Source organism: Panicum virgatum, chromosome 4N, assembly GCF_016808335.1.
Source record: "Panicum virgatum strain AP13 chromosome 4N, P.virgatum_v5, whole genome shotgun sequence".
Classification (NCBI taxonomy): domain Eukaryota; kingdom Viridiplantae; phylum Streptophyta; class Magnoliopsida; order Poales; family Poaceae; genus Panicum; species Panicum virgatum.
In genome coordinates, this window is record NC_053148.1 from 11,097,810 (window position 1) to 11,123,207 (window position 25,398).

At 44.2% G+C, this 25,398-nt stretch overlaps 4 protein-coding genes and 1 pseudogene across 7 annotated transcripts; 3 read left to right on the forward strand and 2 right to left on the reverse strand.

The window, feature by feature from the left end:
• The first annotated feature begins 778 nt into the window (after window positions 1–778).
• LOC120669743 lies at window positions 779–7,348 on the forward strand (annotated as a pseudogene).
• Window positions 7,349–7,609: 261 nt separating this feature from the next.
• On the reverse strand, window positions 7,610–9,817 carry LOC120669744 (uncharacterized protein YuxK-like). Its single transcript, XM_039949583.1, has 3 exons — window positions 9,460–9,817; window positions 9,136–9,303; window positions 7,610–8,175 (listed from the first exon to the last, which is right to left on the reverse strand). Exons 1-3 carry the CDS (start codon window positions 9,710–9,712, stop codon window positions 7,946–7,948), a joined length of 651 nt encoding a protein of 216 aa, XP_039805517.1. The 5' UTR covers window positions 9,713–9,817; the 3' UTR covers window positions 7,610–7,945.
• Window positions 9,818–12,942: 3,125 nt separating this feature from the next.
• Window positions 12,943–14,925, forward strand: LOC120670121 (ankyrin repeat domain-containing protein EMB506, chloroplastic-like). The gene is made up of 7 exons (XM_039950127.1): window positions 12,943–13,335; window positions 13,430–13,509; window positions 13,677–13,775; window positions 13,872–13,970; window positions 14,156–14,254; window positions 14,341–14,439; window positions 14,694–14,925. Exons 1-7 carry the CDS (start codon window positions 12,999–13,001, stop codon window positions 14,793–14,795), a joined length of 915 nt encoding a protein of 304 aa, XP_039806061.1. The 5' UTR covers window positions 12,943–12,998; the 3' UTR covers window positions 14,796–14,925.
• A 287-nt stretch (window positions 14,926–15,212) lies between these two features.
• Window positions 15,213–17,004, reverse strand: LOC120670122 (tRNA (guanine-N(7)-)-methyltransferase-like). Its single transcript, XM_039950128.1, has 2 exons — window positions 16,489–17,004; window positions 15,213–16,015 (listed from the first exon to the last, which is right to left on the reverse strand). Exons 1-2 carry the CDS (start codon window positions 16,813–16,815, stop codon window positions 15,554–15,556), a joined length of 789 nt encoding a protein of 262 aa, XP_039806062.1. The 5' UTR covers window positions 16,816–17,004; the 3' UTR covers window positions 15,213–15,553.
• Window positions 17,005–20,392: 3,388 nt separating this feature from the next.
• Window positions 20,393–23,695, forward strand: LOC120671589 (cyclin-D1-1-like). Of its 4 annotated transcripts, none has more exons than XM_039951959.1 (6): window positions 20,393–20,853; window positions 20,969–21,079; window positions 22,151–22,246; window positions 22,359–22,569; window positions 23,017–23,153; window positions 23,255–23,695. In XM_039951959.1, the coding sequence occupies exons 1-6, from the start codon at window positions 20,545–20,547 to the stop codon at window positions 23,420–23,422; spliced, it is 1,032 nt and encodes a 343-aa protein (XP_039807893.1). In that variant the 5' UTR covers window positions 20,393–20,544; the 3' UTR covers window positions 23,423–23,695. The 4 variants fall into 4 exon arrangements, with proteins under 4 accessions (XP_039807893.1, XP_039807894.1, XP_039807895.1 ...); XM_039951960.1 differs by having other exon boundaries at window positions 22,368–22,569; XM_039951961.1 differs by having other exon boundaries at window positions 20,969–21,055.
• Window positions 23,696–25,398: the final 1,703 nt, after the last annotated feature.

A 25,398-nucleotide genomic window follows, 5' to 3' on the forward strand; every position in this document is an offset into this window, starting at 1 on the left:
AGATTCATCACACCTTGAAGTATTTTTAAGAATTTTTCATTTTTTGAATTCAAATTTAAAATTTGAATTTTGGCTGGTTGGGTATCGGCCGGAACCGGAACCGGACCGGATCGGTTTGACCGGTAACCGGTCAAACCGGACCGGTTCCCACCGGTTAGGTTAACCTTGCGCGAGAGCGCGCGGCACCCGCGGCGAGACGAAGTGGGCCGTGGGCGGGCGGACGAACGAAAGGGAGGGAGGACGAACGAAAAGTGACCCTTAGCCTTTTTAGTTTTTATTATAAGGCCATGTTTAGTTAATTTTTTTTCACAGATGTGTTATAAATCGCGAGACGATTCTAATGATGCTAATTAATCTATGATTAATCAATAATTAGCGGATGGTTACTGTAGCATCACTGTTGCACATTATGGATTAAGTAGGCTCATTAGATTCGTCTCGCGATTTACAGCCCATCTTGCAAAAAGTTTTGTAAATAAACTTCATTTAGTACTTCAAATTAGCAAAATTCCTTCGCAAAATTTTGCGTTTTTGTGTTTACAGGGTGAAAACTAAACAGGGCCTAAGTAGTAGAGAAGAGATAGAGATGGAGCATAATATTAATATAAAGATGAGTTTGGTCTCAAAATAAAAGTTGATAGACTATATTGATGGATTTAAAAGTTAAGAGACGAACTTAACTCTCAGGATAAAGTGAAGGAAGTAAAATACCCATTTTGCTTTTTTTTTCAGTCAAGCTGTTACTGAAACTGAAAGGAAGGTAGTTATTACTACCGTCTAAAAGGTAAAACCCAACAGAGCCGCGAGGGGACAGGCGGGAGGGGTTTCCGATGGCGCCGAAGCGGAAGCCCGCGCGGGGGGCGGCGGAGGAGCGGGACCCCGACGGAATGTTCCGCGGCGTCTCCGCCTTCATCGTTCCCCGCGGCGTCCAGGCCCGCCGTCTCGAGGTCGCGCTCTCCCCCAAAGATTCGCCACTCTGGTGTTGTTGGGGTTCTCCAGTTGTGTGCGCTTAGGCTTCTGGGGATCGATCGATGCAGGTGTGGAAGCAGAGGCTGGTGCAGATGGGGGGCCGCGTCGTGGAGAAGCTCGACAAGGGCGGCGCTGCGGCGGGGGTCAACCACGTGCTGGCCATGGACGCCAAGGCTCTGCTCCGGGAGCTCGACGCCGCCTGGCTCCACCGTTTCCGCGGGGTAAACGCTGCTCGCTCCTCCTTCCTATAATCCTATTGCGTACAAACCCTACCAATCCTATGCCAAGCTGTTGCGCGTGTATTGTCATTTGTATTTGGCGATCTCGTTGCTGCATTGGTGCTGTGGAGGCTTCGCATCATTGATAGATTTTTGTGTCCCGCCAAAATGCCATTTAATGGATTGGATATTTGATTGCAGAGTGTAGTGTCCTTCGAATGGATGGAGGAATGCCTCAAGTCCGGGGAGAGGGGGGGGGAGGCTGCCCGAGCACAAGTTTACAATCAACTATGAAGAGGAATTTAAGCCGAAGAAGGCAGCTGGCAATGGAGGTTCAGGTGTGTTGCAGCCTGCGAAAAGGAGCAAAATATCATCTGAGGATCCTGGGGATCAGCAGAGAACAAGCGACGAGGATAGGGAGGAGCATTCAAATGCAAGTGCGGATAAAGGTTCAGGTGTCAACACAAAGCCTAACCAGTATGCAAGTAGCCAAAGTAGCTCTGGAGATACCAAGGATACCGTAGGTTCTCATGCTACATTTGACATCGAGGTATCAGTTTGATCTGATGAACTATTATGCCATTCCGAATTATGTTGTTTTCATATGTCATGCTCCTTTACTGTTCTAAGCACCTCACCTGATCTGCTGTGTTCTTTGTTGATGATTTTGGAGCTTAGTTTCACAAACTTGAATATGATATCTGAAACAATACTGCTGCATTTTCCATTTATCCTTTTGGAAAGCACTAGTGCATTATTACAAGAGGACTTCAGCGTTGAAAAGAAAGCTCTATGTCAAGGCCTCATCTGTATTTATCGTGTATAGCTTAGTGGGATGTGTAAGTTCACATGCTAACTCATGAATTGTATGACCAGGAAGCCTCTTCTGGAGGTCCCAGCATTTATGCTCCAGCATACTTGAATAGGAATATCACCAAGATTTTCGGAAGGCTTATCGATATATATAGGGGTAAGGACACTTTACATGGAAATTCTCTCATTCATTAGTCCATTGCTTTAACATATCACATTTTCTCCTTCTGAAGCCCTGGGAGATGACATAAGATCATTTAGCTATTACAAGACCATACCGGTAATTGAGAAATTGCCATTCAAAATAGAAAGTGCTGAGCAAGTTAAAGACCTCCCTACAATTGGGAAATCTTTGAAAGACCATGTATGTATGCTTAATTCAACCATTTCTTGAACAGCTGATATTGCTTCCTAAAGTGGTTTTCACTGCATACCGCTATTTCTATAAAAAATAAACAAGCCAGCAATTACTTTTGGGCTCAATATTGTGAAAGAAACATATGTCATATTTTTCAGTATCTCATGGTCACTTAGCAATGTGCAATCCATATATGTGAATTCTGGTTCTAATAAAAGGCATATGCAATCTTTGTGTTCCTGAAAAGAGCTTTGCCCATTCTATATTTCTCAAAATAGAATAATAGTATCAGTGGATGCTGAATATATGGCATGTTTGATTACCATGTCGTTATTACAATTCCAAGAAATACTGGGAGGCTTACATTTATATTTGGATTTTCTATATCCATGATTGCAGCTGAATCCAACAATCCATGTGTGCAGATAAATGAAATAGTTACAACTGGTAAACTCTCCAAGCTGGAACACTTTGAGAATGATGAAAAGGTAATGGACAAAGTAGATCATGATTTGGACATATTTGAATACCTTTGTCAGCATATATATATATATATATATATATATATATATATATATATATATATATATATATATATATGAAAGAACAGGAGAGGGCAAGCCCCCTATTGGTTATACATTAAAAAAATAGAAAAAGTATGCACATAGGAAAAGACAAAAGCATAATTACAATAAGGAATCTAGCGAATCACTAATACAACATCAACAACATAGCCTTTTTTCCGAAGCAAGTTGGGGTAGGCTAGAGATGAAACCCAAAAGAAACAAAGATCACAGTTCAGGCACATTGATAGCTAGTTTCCAAGCGCTCCTAGCGAATCACTAATCTCAGGGAAATATTTTTTCTTCGCTCTACGCATAACCATAGTAAAGTCAAACAAATGCTGCCTTGCAAGTTTCAAGACTTGCTCAACATTGTTGCAAGTGTCTACCCTCTGTCAATATCAACACAATTTAGCTTGAAGGTACGGACTATCAGCTTATTCGGAGAAGTTTGGGGGGTTGGCCCTGCGACTGCACTCAAGTTATATGAAAAGGGACACCGTACTCTTGATGATCTGCGAAAAGATGAGTCACTTACAAATGCTCAGAGGATTGGATTGAAGTACTTTGATGATATCAAGCAAAGAATCCCCCGGCATGAGGTAAGTAATATGTAAAATTACTGTGTCTCTTTTTATTACAAGCTTCTTATATGTACCTTGAATATGATACATATTCCCTGTTGTCTAGTGTCGGTACCCTGTAGCAGGGATACCCACTCCTACTGCAGCAAGGCAGGACTCGTGTAGTCATCCATAACTACGCCATAAGGGGCGGAGCAGCCGGGCCCCACGGGTCAGGCTGTTACCTCACCGGGCCAACGGCCCCGGACCCGCTCCCCGCTCTGGGACGGGTCCGGTGACGCCACGTGTCCCTGAGGAGGGGAAGCTCCGCGCCAACAGCCGAGGGCTCGGACCCCCCACAGGGGTCCGAGACCTCCCCGCATCCGTCCAGACCTCCCACGCGCGTAGAACCAACATACCGCCGGGGCGGGGTCCGGGGGCGCCACGTGTCCCGCGGGCGCGAGTCTTCCGCAGGAAGACTCGCCCACCCACCGCATTAAGTGCGGGTGGTTGAGGCGTGCTCAGGGTTTACCTTTTCGTTTTTTTACCAAATCCCGCCAATTGCTGGAAACGAAATTTCGGCCGAAATTTCGCCAAATTTCGCTAATTCCGAACGGAAAGAGAATTCAAATTCAAAAACGAAATTCCGATGAATTCCGACCGAAATTTCGGTGATTTCGACCGAAATTCGGTGATTTTCGACCGGAAAATGATGTCAGTTGTGATTTTCCTACTGTTCCCGAGGTCAAATGAAAAACTTTTGAATACCAACTTTGTTCAGTTTTTCGAGATCTACAACTTTTGTTTCAGGAACTTTTTCATTTGAGCAATGGTTTGAAAATTATTTAATTATTTCAAAAACTACCAATTAAAAGTCTTGTCATTTCATGTGACAACTTCCATTTTCTCTCTTAGGCCTCAACTAGACTTTTATTATTCTTGTTATTGCGGATATGTCTATAAAATTTCAGGGATATTGGTTGATCTAATTGAAAGTTGTTTTAAATCTAGGACAAACATGATTTGAATTGGTTATCAATTCATGTGAATTGGTTATCAATTCATGTGAATTGGTTATAAATTGTAAACCGTGGCTTAAATGAACTTTTGCCCAAAACCAATGTTGTAGAGTTTTAAATGACGAACAACTTTCGTGTTCAAAGTTTTTCGAGTTGTCACGACGCCGCACCGAGCTGCTCTACTACCTGCGGAAAAAAATTTATTTGATTGACTAAATCTCTATGTTTTTTATCATGCATGACACCAATAAGCTCAGAAAAACACCTAGTTTTTTATCATATTTTTCCCAATTTTTTACAAATTTTTTTGAATTTTACAAATTCAAAACGAAAAAACCGAAATTTCACTTCCCGGCTACTAGCGGAAACGAAATTTTTACCGAAATTTCGCCGAAAAAGTAAACCCTGGGCGTGCTCTGCCGCCGCGGCACGCGGGCCAGCCTTTGTCAGGCCTCACTGTAGACCGCATATTACCGAGGTACACAGTGCAGCCGCATCCGCGCAGAGCCCGTCTGCCGCATTAAATGGATATGACGGGACGTCACCTTTTCATCATACCGCTTACGCCGCAAGCTACACGGCCCGTTCAGTTACGCTGCAGCCAACGCCGCAAGCTACACCCTGGCGCCGTTTTGACAAGACAGGGCATGGCTATGCCGGACGGAGGATTCCCACGGGCAGAGTAAGGAAATCCAGGAATGAGATCTCCGTCGCCTGCAATGCCATAATGTCTGTACAGTATGTCATTTTATACTACATCGTTGGGCCCACCTGTCGGGGACTTAACGGCCATGTACGCGCCTCCCTTGAGATATAAAAGGAAGGCGCTTGCTGCACACTTCAGCTAACGCCAAGACTCTCACAACACAGGCTTGGTTTCACGCCGAACAACCCTGCTCTCGACCTCTTGAGAGCACAAGCAATACAACACACAGTGGACGTAGGGTATTACGCTCGGGCGGCCCGAACCACTCTAAACCTACTGTGTTCATCGCGTTCTTCCACCGAGATTGGGCTAATCCTAGCTAACCCCCGAGTATTCACCCTCTGGGTTTAGGCGGGTGCACTACGCCACCCGGCTGTGGGTTTGCACACCACGACATCTAGGTTAGCGAGATGGAAAAGCTTTTGCAAGATGTTGGGAAGGATATCTTGCCTGGGGTGAGTTACATAGACCATTTTGAGAAACTAATCTTTCCAGCATGCAATAGCTGTTTAAACGCCAATGTTGAAGCCATAGTTTGTTACAAATATTCTTTGGTGTTTCTTTTGTGCATTCACATCTTTTTATTGCAGTTCTGTATGCTTATGATCTTGCATTTATTGAAATACAATTTCTATTTATTAATGAAATTCCCTGTGCGTATTTTTTCATTTGTAAGTAATAATTGTTTGTGGAGGATCATATAGACGCCGAAAAGCTTCTTGTGGTGACATGGATATTGTTATAACTCATCCTGATGGAGAAAGGTAGACCTAAAAGAGTTCGGAAACTTTATCGTCTTCACTATCTTATATTTTTAAATTCAAGTGCAGAAAATGTTCTATTTACTGTTTGAGAAAAAAGTGTTCTATTTAGCTTTAAAACTTTTCTTCAGTCATGTAGGTTTTTTGCCCAAGTTTGTTCAATGGCTGAAGGAAATTAACTTTTTGAGGGAGGATCTTATCTTTAGCATACACAGCGTTGATGTAAGTTGTAAAATACCCACCACTTGGTGAGTGGTGATTCCTGTAAATCTTTGACGGTTCCTATGACAGCGAGAAATGCTTAGCTGATGCATTAAATTGGTCTATTTAAAATCGTAACCCTGATAATCAAGTTTTTTTAATGAGATTTGAAATAGCTAAAATCCAATACAGGGATCAGATAGTGGGGTTGACACATATTTTGGTCTTTGCACATATCCTGGGCGTGAACTGCGGCACCGCATTGACTTAAAGGTAGGAGGTTTCCAATGCACATCCTCAGTTCTGTGATGCTTTTCAAAAATAAGCAACAATATTGCGACCTTTTTATATGTGGTAATTATATGTATTGAAATGACATGATCTTTTCTAATTATTAATTAACATATTTTTTTCTGGTTCTGGCGGCACAGACAATGATGAATTTGCGGACATTGTATGTGCTGTTGCCCTTGATAAAACTGTTTGTCACTGTGTTCACAGGTATACCCAAGGAACAGATATGCATGTGGGCTGCTTGCATGGACTGGAAATGATGTACTAAATCGACGGTATAAATTCAAGATATAGCCTTTTCTTGTTCCCATGGCCCCAAAGGAAACTATCTTTTCCTTTTGAAGCTAAGCACAACAATTGTACCATGCAGGCTAAGACTACTAGCAGATTCGAAAGGATACGTGCTTGATGACACTGGACTCTATCTAGCTATGCGGGGCAGTGGTGGAAAGCATGTGCGTATATACATATCATCACAAACAGAAAATCCCCTTTTGTCAGCTTCATTTGATTTTTTTGTAAATTACAGGCAGGTAGACCCCGCACAGTGCGGGAAGCCTACGGCACTGGTACGCCCTTTTTTTTTTTTACAGGCAGGTAGATCGGATGCGATAGTCAACTGTCACACTGAGAAGGATGTTTTGACACTCTTGGATTCCCTTGGCTGGAATCCCATGAGCGCAATCTTTAGCAGGTTTTGAGTGTTCCTGTAGCGGATGTATTTTGTAAAGCTGTATATCCGTACCTGAACTTACTGGGGACAAAGACTTCGTACTGGTTGTTGTTCATTTATAGATCCTTCAGTTCCCTTGTGTTGTGCTGTAAATTGTACGCAACCTTGTTGAAAGTATCTAAAGTAGTCTCTGCTCTTTGTCATCCGGCATAATGGTTTGTTTTGCTGAGCGCATTGCATTACATACTACAGTTTGTGTGAAAGCATTTTAAATCATTAGCTGAACCTTGTGTTTTGAAGCATCTCGAATAAAGATATCGAGTCCTAAACCTTATCTGGTGCGCTATGCATCATTCATAAAGTATCGTGAAACGTCTAAGCAATCATCAAGCCACGGAGATTTATATCACAAGAAATATGAATTATGCAACTTTGCACAAACGACTGCAGATCAGTACACAACATACAAAATAATGTGGCATGCAGCTATTTAGACTGAAATGTCATATACGAGACAGCAGATGTAGTAACACAGATAATGTCATATCAAGGCACTTGAAACTTTCATACCAATCCATAATTCAAAATTCTATCCCCTGTTGACTTCACCTAGTTATCAAAATGGAATACACCTGACCTGACAAACCTTGCAGGTGTGTATGCTGCATCATTGTTAATGACTAAACAGAGTGGATCCCAAGTTCCATGAGTCATGAAAACTAGCCACTGAGTATCTAGATGGACGTGAAGATTATTTACATCTCTTCCCTACAGTAAAGGTCAGCAACGGCACAGGCAAAGATGTGATCAAAAGAAGCTATTGCTGGGACCACCACCAAGAATTTCCTCCCTGTCGATGAAGCGTTCAAGAATGTCCTTGTCCTTGGTAGCAATGCACTCATCATCTTTGCCAAACCAGTCATAGCGGTTCTTTGCGATGTAATCATAGATTGAATCACGCAGTGGAGTGGGGGCAATCAGCAAGGAGCTCAGGGCTGAGTAGGGAAGAGGCAGGTATGATGCAACTTTCAGTGCAGCTGTAGTTAAAAATATGAAAGTGTTAGTACCAAAACTATATATAATGCACATATCACGAAGAGAAACAAGTGCTGCGAAATACCCCACAGTTCAAAGGTATATATACAGCATAAAAATTGAAGCCTTTTTTCTTGGCTAAATAAGTACCTTTTAAAAAATATTCTATATAGTTTAGTGCCATTGTATCACAGTATCACCCTATCTGTAATAGATGTATCGAACATATGGAACTCTTGGTATACTCTTAGATTAATAAATGCCAAGAGGGGCAAAGCTTATAAAGAATTGTGACTTCAAAAACTTCTCCCAACTTTAATGCAGGATGGCAAGATGGATGTGGCTGCAATAGTTTGAGCAATGAAAGCATATGTCTAATAAGAGAGAGAACCCGATGGCGCAAATCTGACTGAAATTGGATGAGTTCAGTGATAACTAATAAATATAAGGCTTGATATGTTGCTATCCTTCCAGAGCTAATAACTATTGAACCCTGTAACTGACCCAAATCATAAGTATCAACAAGAAGCACAATGGTAGCCGGTGATTTGCTTGTAAAAGACCTTCCAAGTTTAATAGTAGGTGGGGATCTCCCCCAATATTGCTTGAAAAAAAAACACAATGGTAACCCAATGTCACAAGCACATACATGTTACTGAAACATCAAAGAAATTCAAGTAATTCCACCATGACAGCATCATGGAAAACTAGAAAAAGACAAAAACTTCACTGGAGTTAAATATGACCTATGTCTCATTCATGCTAATTTAGTAAAAATAGATGGACACATAACATAAATCCTAGTGGTGGTATCATATCATTCTAGCTGAAATGTTCATATCTGCTACCAGCATTTTTCGTATCATGGAATGAACACCCTCCGAGCACCACAGTCCTAGTCTGTTCATACTACACAATTAACCAAGAACAGCACGTTCTGAATATATTAGGGGAATACTAACCCGTAGAGCCCTCGTAGTAGGCCTCGGGCCCCTCGACGAAGAGCACACGCCGCAGGACGTCCTCTCGGTCCATGCCAACCAGCCTCAGGTACGGCTCCGCGGCCTTGGACTGCACGCAGCAGAACTTGATCTTGGCGTGCTTGTCCGCCCTGATCACCCACTTCACCCCTGCATTGCAATTTGCAAAGCCGGCATCAATATCCGCCATCGTGAGCAATTCACACACGCAACAAACAAGTCCCCACCAGTAGCGAATCGTTCGCCCAATTAGCTGCCAACGAAATGACCCAAAATCCCAGAGCTAGGTCTCGCCCTCGCACTCACCGCGGTGGCAGAGGTGGCAAACGCCGTCGTAGATGAGCACGCGCGGCTGCAGGACGGTCGGCATGGTGGCCGCCACGGTGGCTGTTGCGGTAGCGGCGGACGGCGAGGAGGCGCGCGGCGGGTCCTCGTCGATGACGAGGTCGTCGGCGGCCGCGGCGGAGGAGGTGGGGGCCGCGTAGCCGCGGCGGAGGAGGCCCGCGAGGGGCGGCGCGAGGCGGGGGCCGGCGCGACCGGCGACGGTTCTAGCGAGCATTTTTTTTCCCCCTTCCCTTCTCTCTTCTCTCGGACGCCGCGGCGAGGTGGGCAGGTGGCGGTTCTCTACACACCACACAGGTCTGGTTTTTTCCCCCCTTGGACCTGGGTGTGTTCGTGGCCCGAAAACAGCAAGCGCGCGCTGCCAACCTTCCTAGCGCGCGATGCTATAGCTGCCGCGAGCTGCACTCACCCACGTGAGTGAGTGACGTGACGGTCCAGGTATTTATTTTCTTTTTTCATTTCTATTTTTTTACTTTCACATTCCATTGACAACTTTTGCATGAAAATCATACTAAAAGATTATACCGAGACTTGTGTTTCGAAATTGTATGATAAATTTGAGCGTAAAAAATTATACGAGAAATCTTCCAGATAACATCTTTATACAATTTATGCTAAAATGTTGTCCTCTGTAAGTTATATTTATAAAAGTATACATTAAGTTATATATGTATCGTGAAAGTTGTGCTAAAAATTGTATTTCAAGTTATTACGAAAGAGTTGTATGTAAAAGTTATGTACACCATAAAAAGTTATGATGAGAATTTTTCCTTTTCAGTTGTTCTCTTTTTTTTATGTTCTATTATGTGTTGAAGTTCTCTTGACAACTTTTTTTTTATAAAAAGTGTTGACTATTTGTACTCAAAAGTTGTATGATGAATTTCATGCGTAAAAAGTTGTATGATGAACTTGTGTAAAAGAATTTGTACAAAAAGTCTCCCTGATAAAGATAACATTCTACAAGTTATGCTAAAAGTTAAGTACAAGTTGTACTAAAAAATTATTCCCCAAGTTGCTAGAAAAAAGTTATACGTAAAAGTTATGTATATCATAAAAAGTTATGATGATTATTCTCCACTGAAGACACGCAAAAGTTATACTAAAAATTTATATTTACAAATTATAAATTTCCAAAAGTAGAAAAATGTAGAAAAAAAAACTTTCCAAAAAAGGAAAGATTGCTGCTGTCGGAGATCGCGTGCCAGGAAGCCTCCTGGGGCGCGCGCGCCGACTAGCATGGCCCCCTTTTCTTTTCCTTTTCCTCTGTCGTGCTGGCGCCCATGAGACATTATTAGGAAATAAAATACTCCTTCCTTTCTAAAACTAATGCAACTCTTATTTTTCAAAAAATGTTACAATTTTAAAATAATATTTGTATTTATATTAAATATATTTAGAGATATAAGTATTAGTAATTTTATATGAATTTGGTCAATTTAAATTTTTTAACTCGTCAGAAAGTGAGAGTTGCATTCCTTTTGCATCCTCTTAAGTATCTCCCCGTTCCAAAAATTTAGATCATTTTAATTTTTCTAAATTTATTAAATTTGTTACACATCCAGATATACATTATATCTAGATACATTGCAAATACAATAAATCTAAAAAAAGCTAAAAGAACCTATATTTTGGAATGGAGAGATACTTAAGAAGTTAATTATTTTGAATAGGACTGATGAGAAAAGTCTGTGTCACTTGCACGATGCAAACAAATGTAACATGCACATTCGAGATAGAAAAAACTAATAAGATTTATCTCCATCATTTTCCGATCAAAGCAAAAGATAGATTTTTTTAATCTATATGTGATATGATTTTTAACTCTTTAGAGCCTACTTAAAAAACTAGTAATAATAGGAAAAATTTCAGTTTATATCCTTGAACTATCGTAAAAATTAAATTTTCAATCTTAAACTACAAAATCGGATAATATAGACCATCCAACTATTGAAACCAGACAAATTTGATCCTTTGGGTGGTTTTGAAGTTGGTTTTCTATTTTATGAAAATTAAAATATTCAAATTTAAAGTAAAAAATCATAATTAATTATATAAAAAAAATACAAAATGGGTATTATTTTTTAAAAAAATGTAACTTATCTATTGGCATTGTACTTGTCATTTATTCAAAGCTATTTTTTATGTTCATAGTATTTAGTTGTGTGTAGTTGTGCCTATTAATTTTTGAATAAATAAGATTCAAATAGAATAATATTAGATAGATTATATTTTTTTAAAAAAAAATTGAAACTAGTTTCGTATTTTCTGTTGCAAAATGAATTAGTTTTGATTTTATAGATCTCATTAGAATTTTTTAGTTTTTTTTCATTGCAATCGGGATGTCTCCAACAGAGACAGAGCAAAAGGAAATGCATCTCCCCTCCCCCTGCTCCTCTGCTCCGCTCGGCTGCTCCGCCCGACCCGCGCCGCTCCGCCCCCGACGCCACCGCGGCCCCTCCCCTACTCCTCCGCTCCCTCCTCTGCTCCTCCGCCACCGCGGTCCCTCCCCTGCACCTCTGCTCCGCCCGGATCCACGCGGCCTCCTCGCGGTGGCCTGAGGCGGAGGCGGCGAGGGGCGGCCTCCACGCGGTGGCCCGAGGAGGCGGCGGCGAGGGCCGGCCTCCTCGCGGTGGCCCGAGGCGGAGGCGCCGGCCGCAGAGGAGCAAGGAGGGAGACCACCGGCAACAGCCATTCGGCGGTGGGGGAGGCCATCGCGGCGGCGCTGGAGCTCCCTCCTTGCACCGGAGCTCCCTCCTCTCCGCGAGCCTCTGGATCTCGCATGGCCAGCCCCACGCCCGGCCGCCGCCATGCGTGGCCATTTCTGCTCCTCCCCCTGCCCCGGCCGGCCAGCCTCACGCCCGGCCGCCGCCACGCGTTGCTCGCGCGCGCCCTTGCCGTTTGCCTTCGAGGAGAGAGGGAGTGCATCTTTGCATCTCCTCTCTTCTCGGAAGGCAGTTTGCCTCAGCTTTTGCACGAGTTGTTGGAGGAGAAATCAAGAAGGCACAGTCACCAGCGGGAGGCAAAATTGCTTTTGCCTCCCGCTATTGGACTCAGTCTAATGGTCAAATTTGTCCGATTTTGATAGTTGAATGGTCAATCTTATCCGGTTTTGTAGTTTAAGATTGAAAATCAGACTTTTACGATAGCTCAATGGTGTAAACCGAACTTTTTCATAATAAAAGTATACTAGCTAGTGTGACTATCGCTCAAAAGAGACTTGTAATTTGCGGACGAGCCACTACTGCATCCTTTTCCACAAAATCGTTCCAAAAGCCTCTAAAAAATAAACTAAAAAACTTTGCCTCTCCCTTTCGTTTGGAGCTGGGGTTTAATCTGATAATCCGGACGGTCGAGTCCCGATCCAAAGGTGAGGGTTGCTCGCACATCCAGACGGTCGAGTCCCGATCCAAAGGTGAGGGTTGCTCGCACACCTAATCCAAGCCGAGCCGGCCGTGAGCAAACCCCGCGACGAAGGCAGAGCACAGGCAGCGGCCGGAGTCGAGATGCTCCCATGGGCGGCCACGGCATCACCAGCCACCACTCCGGCCACCGCTGCCATCTCCTTAGCTAGTCTCCTCCGCATCGCCATTCTCCGCCCTCCACGGCCTCTCTTCCGGCCGCCTCCGCTGCTGCTGTTGCGTGCGGGCCTCAGGGCCCCGCCGCGCGCCGCCTCTTCCGACGGCAACGTCTTCTGGGAGGAGCCGGACGACGGGTCCGGGAGCGACTATGAGGACGAAGTTGAGGAAGAGAACGAGCGGAGGAGGAACTCAAGTCCTCCGTCCCCCTCGCCGTTCTCCAGGCTCGAGGCGGCGCGGCAGCAAGAGCAGGAGCTCCGAAGAGGTATCGCCGTATCGGTCGATTTGCCTGCCCAGACACATTTACTTCTTTTCTGCTTCTCCATCTACTTTATCCTGTCAGTATTTTGTTTGCCTAGAAATCGAGCTCCTCTTGACGCCAGAAGAGAAGGCTATCTTGGATCAACACGAGACCCCTGATGTCACTAAAATATCATCAGTTAAGTTTCGCTTGGTGTAACTATCTTTGGTGTATTATTTCTTGCGTTGCTACTTTACTACTGCAATTGAGTTACATTTCAGGCTTGACATGAATGTGTGGTGATTTATCTCCTCTGAAATATTGGTTGTTGAATCTAACTCCTGAAGTTGCATTGTTTGGTGCAGCCGAAATGGCATCCGCTTCATAGTTATGCGTTGGCGCTGCAGATACCTCTCATGGACAAGCTCCTTGACAGTGGAGTTGACATCAATTTACTTGATAAAGTAAGTTATGTGTTTGTGATTTTCCATTTTTTATGTCTGAGAAAGCCCATCTGGGAGCAGAGTTAATTTCGGGAGTGTTGCTGAATGCTGATGCAGGATGGCTTCACCCCCCTTCACAAGGCAGTCATAGGCAAGAAAGAGGCTGTCATTAGCCATCTCCTAAGAAAAGGGGCAAATCCCCATGTTAGAGATAGGGTAAGTACGTAATGGCACAATCTCTTGTCAAATGGCATTCCATAATTTTACTAGAGTGAAGTTCAATTTGAATTCAGAAAACCCTGTGAAGCAAACTTAGCTGTTATCACATTGGTTTGGTCCCCACGGAGAAAGAATGTTTTCCTTCTATCTTGGCCCTTGTATTACATTGCGCCAATGTGTAGGATGGAGCCACACCATTACATTATGCTGTTCAAGCTGGTGCCCTGCAAACCGTGAAGTTGCTGATTAAGTACAAGGTTGACGTCAATGTCGCTGATAATGTAAGTTTGATGGGTACACTTTTCTGATCATTTCAACCATTTTCAGGGGTGTGGTTTTTGTTTTACAGTATTTTCCTTCCATTTAGGATGGATGGACACCGCTACATTTAGCCATACAGAGTAGAAATAGAGATATAGTAAAGGTCTTGCTTGTCAACGGTGCGGATAGGACAAGAAGAACCAAGGTATGCCCCTATGTTTTTATGTCATTTCTGATGTACATTACGCACCCAAAAATTAATTTTCCTTGGCGGATTCTTGCCTATGGAGCTGGCTTCAATTTACCTTTTCTTTTATTTCATAAAATAAGTCACAGATGCATACTCATTTTTCTAGCTACTTAAAAGAATACTTCCCCCCTTATGTTTGTTTTTTGAAGGACCAAAATTGGCGTCTGAACTGTCTGAATTATTGTTTGTTTTTTCTATGAACACATTAGGACGGAAGGACTGCATTGGATCTAAGCTTATGTTTTGGAAGGGATTTCAAGTCATATGATCTTGCAAAGCTTGTAAAACTTATTCCAGCAAACAGAGTGTGATTTTGCTCTGCCACATATCTGAGAGAAATAAAGAGCAAATGCTAGCCATTGAAGCCTAAGACAGGTCGCCCAACTATTCATGGAATTGGTCGTTCCATTCATTCTTTTAAACCCAATTTCTTAGTTCTAATCCAAATTCGTGAATAGATTATGTAAAATGGTCTAAAACTGTAGATACGGGCAACAGGTAAAAGTAACAAGAATGGAATTATAGACAATTTCCCCGTATGCAGTTGCTCTATCGGAATTTGGAATTGCAATGGTCTTTTACTCTGTAGTCATACATGAAAAGGAAACTATACATGAAATCAATTTCTCAGTGATCTCAATATGGCCAAACCAGAGCTAGAGCACACAAATCACAACAAAGCCCGTTTTCATCTGTAGTAGAAATTCTTGTGCTAGTAAACAATTATCTTATATTAATGCAAGCAATTTTGTTGATGAGTGTGGCAACTTATAACAATCCTCTGGTTTCATACACAAGCCTGGTATCTATGTGATTAGGAAAACGCTTGCACATAGCTATCGACTGTACAAGCCTGCAACTTAGGTTTATGACAGAATCTGAGTTTGAACTCATCCCAACTTTCCTGATAAAAAGCTCACAATGCTGAGGTAGACATTCGGATCTGCCGAAACTGGGAAATCACTACTCAGTAAACACCTTCAACAGCAAAATTTCTGCTACAAAATGTAAAATGACAAATACATGTAACACGATCTAGGGAAGTGCACTACGAGGTTATCCCAAATGCTCATTCTTCTTGTAAGGAGATCCGCCTGAAGATGGCATGGAAAGTTTGCCCTCCATTTCTAGCAACCTTCTGGCTTTCTTCTGTGGCAGTAGATAGTAACTTGACAACTGGATCAGCTTTTATCTCTTCATCCGGAACAGCTTCAAACAATGGGTGTTTCTCCAGACACGACCGCATCCATTCTCCAAGTTCCTCAACGTCAGTTATGGTATATATGATTCCTCCTACTTCCATCACATAAGCATACTCATCCAGCAACTGCATGCTAATAACCCTCCTTCGATGGTTCTTCTCCTTGAAGTGGGGATCAGGGAACAGGAAGAACATCTTGGTGAGCTGAGCCTTCCTGAAGTAGTTAGGGATGTATTTCATTGAGTTTGTGCGCACAACAGATATGTTGTCATATTGTCCTGGGTTTGATGCTCTTAAAGCTAATATCCTCTCCTTGACATACTCTGTTACCTGTACCAGGATAAATGACAAGCGAAATAATGAATTCAGATATCGCTCAATGAGTTAATTAGGCCATTTGATTAAAAGAATTGTCTGATACAGAAGACCTTTTACGTCATTTGCTAGCTAGAAATCCAATTCTGATATGGAGGAATAAATTCAACTACACATCCTCTGTGAAGCTGAAGCAAAATATTCTTTTCATAGGACAGAAAGTTTGTGTAGCAGAAACTCCATTGGCATGTATTACTGCAAATTAATGGCATATAAACACAACATATGTTTCATTGTAATCCTGAGCTTCCACTACACCTCTTCGAGCTGTATATGAAATTTTTACAGTATTATTTGCAGATCGTGGCATAGTGCCGAATGCATTGTTTATCGTCATACCACGAGTAGTTCCATTAAGTTTGAAACGATCAATAATGCATCCAGACAAATCAAGGGAAACATAAAACAAATTCGCACGAGTGAATTACCTTGTCCCTCAGCTCCATCCCGATCATGAGCGTGTCCGGGAAGAGGGGCGAGAGGCCGACGAGCAACCCGCCGAACCCGCACCCCACGTCCGCGAAGCGGATCCTCGGCGGCGGCGGCGGCGCCACCTCGCCGCCGCCGTTGTCGGCCGGGAAGTAGCGCGGGTAGTGCTGCGAGAGGTCGACCTCGTCGGGCGACACCGGGACTGGGAAGTGCGAGTCGCTGAGCGGGTTGCTGTGCGCCCGGGCGCGGTAGAACCGCTTCCGGGGGAGCTTCCCCGCCGCCGACGCCTGCTGCTGCTGGCCGCTCGCGCCGTTGGTCCTCGTCATCGGGCTAACAGGAAGGGGGCGAGACGGGGAACCGCCGCGAGGGGTGGAAGGGCTCCCGGACGACGGGTTCGACCCGCCGCCACGCGTGCGGCGGAGGGCTTGGGGGTGGTGGGGGACGGGGCGGACTGGAGCTGAGCGGCGCGCTAGGGCTTCGGCCTCGGCGGCGTGGCGAGGCGAGGCGATGGGAGCGAAGAGTTGGGCCGCAACTCGCGGTAGTGGGAAGTGGGTTTGGAACTTGGGCTGTGGACCCTGTGGGAGACTCGGGAGAAAGTGAGATGGGCCTAGGTGATAGGAAGAAGCGTGTGGGATGAACTGGGCCTCTTTGCGTTTTATGGCACGTTAAGTAAATACTGTAAGTACTAGCACCTCTAACAAAAAAAAAAGTGTCTTGTAGCATCTATCCCGATCCTAGGTTCGACTTTTTGTGGGAATAAATTTTCTAAAATTAAACGTGAAATTTTTGAAGATGCTTATAGAGATAGGGTTCGTGTTTATGCATTCATAAGGATAAATTTACATGCCATGAGTGTCTTAGTTGTACTGTGTAATCATAAAAAAAATTATACTCCCTTCACAAGAAGAAACACGTATGCCCAAGTCTGAGCTTCCATGTAGGTGGCTTGCCATTTACAAAAGAAATATAAGACGACTTTGATTCCGTATCGGAGACTTCGATCCAACGTGAGCAAAATTTAGATGAGAGAAAAAAACTGCTGACTGGTTGGCTAATAAGCCAAACAAACAGAGTGAATATATTTGTATCTATTTTTAAAATGAGTAAGGTTTCCGTCTGAATTTTTGGTTTGGTCCATCTTATATTATTGACAGATGGGTCTTAGTTCATCCCGTATACGAATTGGACCAGCCATCCGTCTACGATTTGATTACATAGATTCATACATACTAACGAACGGATAACTATACGTATCCGATACTTATACCAACTCTGTCCGTAGCAACGCACGGGCATAAATGCCTAGTACATTTTTTAGTTCGCTTGGCTTGTTAGCCAATCAGTCAGCAGTGCTTTTTTCTCACACCAAATTAGCACCAGCCAGCTAGCAATACTTTTATCTCATAACAAATTAATACCAGCTACCAGCCACAACCAAACGATCATAATGTCTCGTGAAGGAGTCCGATCGTGCCAACCTCACCACAAATGTTGTTTTCGTTAAGCCCTTGTTTAGATGCATAAAGTTTTGGCTGTAAAATACTGTGTAATTAGTTATTTTATTTAGCTACATTTAATACTTCATACATGCGTTCAAAAATTCGATGTGATGGAAAATTTTGTAAAATTTTGAAGGCATCTAAACAAGCGCTAAATTTATTTACTGCACCGCCATCGTGCAGCGCGCTGGCACGCCGCAGCCTCCTGCTCTTGCCCGACCGTTCTCCCCCGAGTCGTCCCTGCCTGCTCTTGCTCGGGTCACAAGTCGATCAGTCGCGACGCGGACTTCAATTTCGACAGGACCAGGACCAGCAGCCCGGCACCTGCTGCGGCAGGGGAGGGGAGCCAGCCAGCCAGGGAGGCAGGGACTGGCCTGGGGCGCCCCAGCTATCGACCATGATCTGCCCCCCGGACCACGCGACGTCCACCGCTGGCCAGGCGCTCGGCGGATGGGGCGGCACGCCCTGCCACCCGCCGCGGGCGTGTTGTGGGCGGCAGCGCCGGCTCCGGCGCGTTCCCCGGCGGCTCGGTCCTCTCCTCTCCTCATCCACGGCCCTCTACCCCCTGAGCCCCTGCCGCGCGCCGTCAATGAGGCTGGCGGCCCCGGGGCCCGGCCGCACCTCACTGGCTGCCATTGCTTGCACCCTGCCCACGCTGGACGCTGCTGCTGCTGCCTGCTGGTCTATCTGGAACTCGCGTCGTGCCGTTGCCAAGGCAGCCTGCAGAGTGCAGACCGACCCACACACGCCAGCCTTCAAGGCTCGTGTCGTGTGTGGCAGCTGTAACCGAACTAGAGCATCTGGCATGCATGCAGCCCGCGCACAGGCTGCACGCGCTGTGCACACCACCGTCGAGCAACGAGTGGTGCTCGTCCGGGCGGTTGGTGATGATCCCTTGCTGGTTTGAGCAGTCGACCACGCACACGTACGGTACGGTACGTAGCCTGGCCTGTAGCCACATAGGCAGGCTGCACGTAGGGGAAGAAGAGCCATGTGTAACGTGTACAGTGTACGTTAGCAGTCGTCGCAGGTAGTGATAGGTGATGGACGCTGGACGGTCAATTGTCGCAGTTGCATGCAGGGCTTGCTGCTCATCGATCAGGACAACAATGCTATGGACAGGAAATCCCCGCACAAGGCACAACCATGCATGGAAGGAAGAAATCTTGTCGTGATTAGAGCTGAGTGCGCCGGAAGGGCAACATCGGGTACATCGATACACTTGTGTACGAGGTGCAAAATTTTCTTTTCGAGTGTAGGTGCAATTGTTGCCACTAACATGTGTAGGGCAACCCGGCCGATCCATACATCAGTGACACGAGTTCCTCTATCTGCAGCAATGTAGGTAATCGGCGAACCGTACGTGTTGGGAGTAGCCGGCCGGTTGCCCAGTCATTGGGTGTCGTTCAAAACCTATGCTGCATCCAAGTGAGATAACTAGAAATGCACTTGGATACAGCCTACAGGCCACAGGCCCTGCCTAGCAAAGCCTAGAGATCAAAAGGCTTGGACGCAGTGGCAGGATTGACTGGACGGGTCAAGCGAGCAGGCAGGACCCAGACGTGCATGCAGCCAGTTCAGAAGTTAAGGTGTCGGGTCAGGCAATGTGTACGTGATACACTACTCACTGGCACGCAGCAACAGGTCTACTCCTACGATCTACTACTCCAGCATTCATCGTGGCCCCCTGTGTATCTGCCGGTTTAATCGTCAGCGCCACTCTACGGATTATTATACGGCCTTATCATTCAATTCATCCTAGCAATACGTACGAGTGGCTCAGGCTCGGGGTACGGCTCGACAGGGGAACGACGCTTGCCGTTACCTGTACTAGTGTATAATTATCACCAGTGAGTGAAAGTTCTATATTGCCTGCAGAGGATTGCAACCTGACCGAAACAGAATTTTTATTTGTTACTTAAATTTGGCATTACCTTCAGAACATAGATTGAGCTCACCACGTCTCATCACTGATCTAATTAGGGGTGGTAGCTTAATGGTCTCTTCACAAATGCAGCATTGCTCTTATATATTTTTAGCTTAAAGTTGTATAAGTTAAGAAGCCAATCCCTTTTCAGCACAGCTTTTTAGATTATCTAGGATAAATTAAGATCCCTTACCACTTCTAGTTCTGATTATCCAACCACGTTTGAACCTTCTATCACAAACTTAAAGCATGATCCATTCAAAGCCACCAAATCAGGACACATACTGGCCGGGTGGATAAAGAATTGAATACAAGCTTGTCCCACATACAGTATTGGTGCTTGTAGCGCACAGTATAGTAAAGTCGAGACAAGAGAAAGAAAGAAGGTACGTGGTCCAAGGCTCAAAACCAATCAAAATAAGGACATCAAATGCACACACTATCACTATTAGTATACAGCCCATCACCATTCTCATCACGCACAGCCGCCCCCGCCCACCACTTCATACCAGCTTGAGGAATCGAAGTACACCACATTATACTACTACGACAGCGCCTCCCAGCCGCCGGTATCGGGGCAGGGATGATGGGCGCCTGCAGCGTTGCGAGGAGGCGATGAGGGTGTCGACATGATGCGCGAGCCGGCGGCGGCCATGCCGTGCTGCGGCGACGACGACGCGCTCCTCCTGTGCGGCGAGGACGCGGGCGAGCTGCTGGAGCTGGAGCAGCGCGACGGCGACTCGGGGCGACAGGCCTGCTGCTGGGCCGACGGCGGCGGCTTCCGTGAGCTGCAGCTGGTGCCCGAGGAGGACGACTTCCCGGACGTGTCCGTCACCTGGGATGCGGCGTGCTCGCCGGCGGCGGGATGCCCCGGCAGGCCGAGGAGCGACGTCGACCGGCCGACCGGCTGGGCGGAGTCCGTGTCCTGGATCCTCAAGGTGTGGCGTCACTACCTCCGTTGGTCACTTGGTTGGCTTCGGCATGCAATGCGTTGCCTCAAAACTTTTCTTCTCCCCCGCGCGCTCTCGTATGCCTGACGTGCTCGTCTTCCAGGCCCGGTCGTACCACGGCTTCCAGCCGGCGACGGCCTACCTCGCCGTGAGCTACATGGACCGGTTCCTGTCCTCCCGGAGCCTGCCGGTAAGTGGGACCCACCCTCTCAAGGTAACTAATTAAGCAGGCACTTTGGAATTAATTGACCACAAAATAATTGCACATATGGCAATGCGCCACGACATGTGGGCCAGGGTGGCCTAAGAAATGGGCTATTGGATTGATGACAACTGATTGATGGTATCTAGGAGCATATCCAGCATAGGACAGTACACACAAAAGCCTGATGAATGTTTCAGGCAAAGATGCAACTCTTGCAGACAGCTCTAGGCTGAGGGTGTGTTTAGATCCCACCCCGTAAACATAAAAAAGCCGTAAACCCATTAAAGTGAAAATGAATCTTGTTAATTTGAAGTATTAAATGAAGTCTATTTACAAAACTTTTTGCATGGTTGGACTGTAAATCGCGAGACGCATCTAATGAGCCTACTTAATCCATGATTTGCAACAGTGATGCTATAGTAACCATCCGCTAATTATTGATTAATCATGGATTAATTAACATCATTAGATTCGTCTCGCGATTTACAACCCATCTGTATAAAAAGTTTTGTAAATAGACTTCATTTAGTACTTCAAATTAGGAAGATTCCCACGCAAAAAAAATTTGCGTTTACACCTCCCCTGATCAGGCCTGAATTTAGGGCCATTTTTTGTTTGTCATTACTCATTAGCAGACTCCCGTCAGACGCGGCATGCATGCATGTGACTGTGATGCTGTTCTGTTCACAAGCGCTAGATCGTGATGAGCTATACTCCCTCCGTAACTAAATAACTATCGTTCTTGCTTCCCGAGAAATAATTTTGATTAATTTAATATAAAAAATATTAATATTTATGATACATAATTTATACCATTGGATAGATATTTTAATCTAATTTTTTAATAAATTTATTTGGAGATACAAATATTGCACGTATTTTCTACAAATTAAATTAAACTTGTGGCACGCACACCCAAAATAACAAATAATAAGGGACTGAGGGAGTACATATATGATCATCAGGCCGGGGCACTGCTCAGTGTAGGACCAGTTTTTACTGACTCCCTCATTTTTTTCACCAAATCGTCTGCTAGCAAACTCACCTCATGACCATGAGAATCCTCTCAAATCCTTCCAGGATTATGGATGGGCGTTTCAGTTGCTATCTGTGGCCTGCTTGTCTCTGGCTGCCAAGATGGAGGAAACCTCAGTACCTCCCCTCCTGGAGCTTCAGGTAAAACCTGAATCATTTTTTCCCCAACCCTTTGGTCTCATCCTTTCTATGTCACATCCATGCGTTTGTCTCATGCCACTTCTCTTACACATTTGGGTGTTTTGCCCATCAGTGTCAGCAGATTGAGAGCACCGGCTACATTTTCGAACCGGGGACGGTTCAAAGGATGGAGCTCTTCGTCCTCGCCGAGCTGGATTGGAGGCTCCGGTCTCTTACACCTTTTGCGTTCATCAATCTTTTTGCTTGCAAGGCAGATTCGTCAGGAAGATGCACAAGAAGTCTGGTCTTGAGAGCATGCCAAATTACTATCAATGCAATCCATGGTACTACTAAGCTCATTTTTCTTTTCTTTTCTTTTTCTTTTTGCAAATAAAGAAAAATGGATAAGTAAACTTGCCTTTGTAATCTGAAATGCAATAATACTTGAAAGGCACACAGCTAGCTGATGTTTGAATATCTGAAGAACTCTATGCCTATGCAGTGTCGTTGTCTTTATGTTCTTTTCCTCTCTTTGATGAGAAAATGGGGTCAGTATATTCAGAGCGTCAGTAATCAGTACCATGTTCATCAGGATTAATTGCGAGCCCTGTCCTACATAGGAAGGAGATCATTGGGAATTTGGGATCCATTATTCAATGGACAAACCGAACACCAATTATAGCCTGAACAATCCAAACACAGTGTCACTGTGTCATCTAATTAGTAATAGATAAACAAAAGTGACATGAATAGCTGCAAAGCTAATCCTATAATTTCTTTTCATGGAGCAGAAGCCGAGTTCCTGAACAACTGCCCTGCATCAATGGCAGCCGCCGCCGTGTTGAGCGCAGTAACTGAAATACCAGGCATGTCGTGCGTGAGCATCAGCCCGGAGACAGCAGCTTCATGGTGCCCGGGCCTGACTGAGGTGGGTAATTAACTAACAGACCAACTCATGACATGCATGATCAACTGAAGATATTTGTAAACCTTGTTTCAGTAGTTGATGAGAAAATATCTTTTTTACAGGAAGGGATTAGTAGTTGCTACCAGCTACTGCAGCAACTCGTACCAGTGATCAAGACGACAAGGAGGAAGATACTTGCATCGGATCTGCTGAGGTCAATGCCTTCATCAGTAAGCTCGGCTTCACCAAGCAAAAGACGCAAGATTAATGGCTGCTTCCGAGAGGAGTGACAACACAATCCAGTTCTTTGCTGCCCTTAGTGTTAATCCCCCGGCATTATCTGTTACTAGATGAGTCTGTTCCTCTTTTTTCCTCTCTCCGTTGCTGTTGTGCTTCAAGTCCTGAGTAGCTAAAATAAAATAGATTTTTTGTAGTTTATTCACCAAAATAAAGGAACATTTATATTTGGACATAAATGTGGGGGCTACAGAACGAAACCTGCTGCATGATGAATTCAGGGGGACCATTAGAGCAATAACAACTAGTGAATTACTTTTCGGAAAGTGATGCAAAAGTGAAGTAAGGGCTGCACTCAGCTTGACAGTTTTAGACTGGAAATTATTCTGGGTGGTCTTCTTTTGGCATTGGCCGGGATTCGAACTCAAGATCTCTTGCCTCGCATGTACCTTTCTTACCATCTCGCCTACACATCACATCTGATGGGAAGATATATATTTTTCTTTTGAGGTAACCCATGGACGAGGCTAAGGTACCGGTTGGTAACACCAACCGGTACCTAAGGCTCATCCATAGGCACCGGGTGGTGGTAATGGTACCACCCGGTACTAATGTAAAAATTACCAACCGGTCCCTAAGGCTCATCCATAGGTTCCATCCACCCCAAAAGTACCGGTACGAAGATGAACCGGTATCTATGCTAGTATAGGTACCGGTTCATCTTTATACTATTACTTTTGGGGTAGACCTTTGGCGTGTTTTCTAGTAGTGTTAGGTGCCACTAGCATGCAGAGCAAATGAGCAACAACATATCCTTCCTGTTTGTCTCTTGCAGAGCAGCTAGTTGAGGTGTTTATTTAGGTAAACCTGATTAGCCCTCTTTTGCTGCACTACTTGAGTAGACTAGGATTTTGCAATCTATAAGATCATAACAATATGACATGTTTGTGTTGGTTATACCTGCACCATTGTGGCACACTGGCGGTGGCATGATTTGCCTTTTATTTTGATTTCAGTGTCTGAAAATATCTGGTATATTCATACATTTGCTCCACGTATTGATCAATGTATAACAAAACTCGTTGCTAAAAAAAAGTATAACAAAACTCTAAATGTTTAGTAGCTTTTTCAGCCAGAGGCGAAGTTTGGACCAAACAATGTGCTTTAAACCCGTTAATATTTTGTACAATGATCCCTGGGGTCCCAAAACACAACTTTGACTACTTATTTTTTTTTGTTTAAATTAAATATAAAATAAATCATAATTATAATAAGTGGTTCAGCTTCACGTGCTTCTGACTGGCCTAGCAATTTAAGAGATGTAAGTATTGGAAGTCTGTTTATATAAATTTAAACTTCATTTAATCAAAATTGCATATCTTTGCCCTCTCCCATGTCCCATTGGTTCATTTTCTAACACAATACGCCATATAGGTACTTGATAGGTTTTTTATACGCCATATAGAGAAATTTATAAGTTGTATGTATTTAACATGGAAATTGGTATACTGATTACTTATTGCGTACATGTATACATGGTCTGCATGGTGGCACACACCATGCATGTGTACCTTGACTTATAATCTTTTCTATATTAGGAAATACATAAGGGGTTAATTTAGAAACACGCATATATATATATATATATATATATATATATATATATATGGGAGTTCAAATGTTTTTGTAATGTAAGATAGGTAATTTGTATGAAGATTTAGGGCTTACTTTAGATTCTTTTTACAAGTAAGAGTAAAGGTGGGTAAGTTATAGCCAAAATTTAGGGTGCTACGTTGCATTATTGTTCATAATGGTACATGTGGGTAATATATATAAAGATTTATAGGTTACTTCATGTTGTTTTTTGTAATGACATAGGTGGGTAAATTAGATGTACTGTACCTTATGGCTATCTTACTATTACTAATTGGAAGCTCCTTTGGAGTCCCCACATGAAGCCACCTAGGATCCTAGGTGGACACTCTAGAAAAATAGAGAAATCCTATAAATTCTCACAAAAATCAGAAAC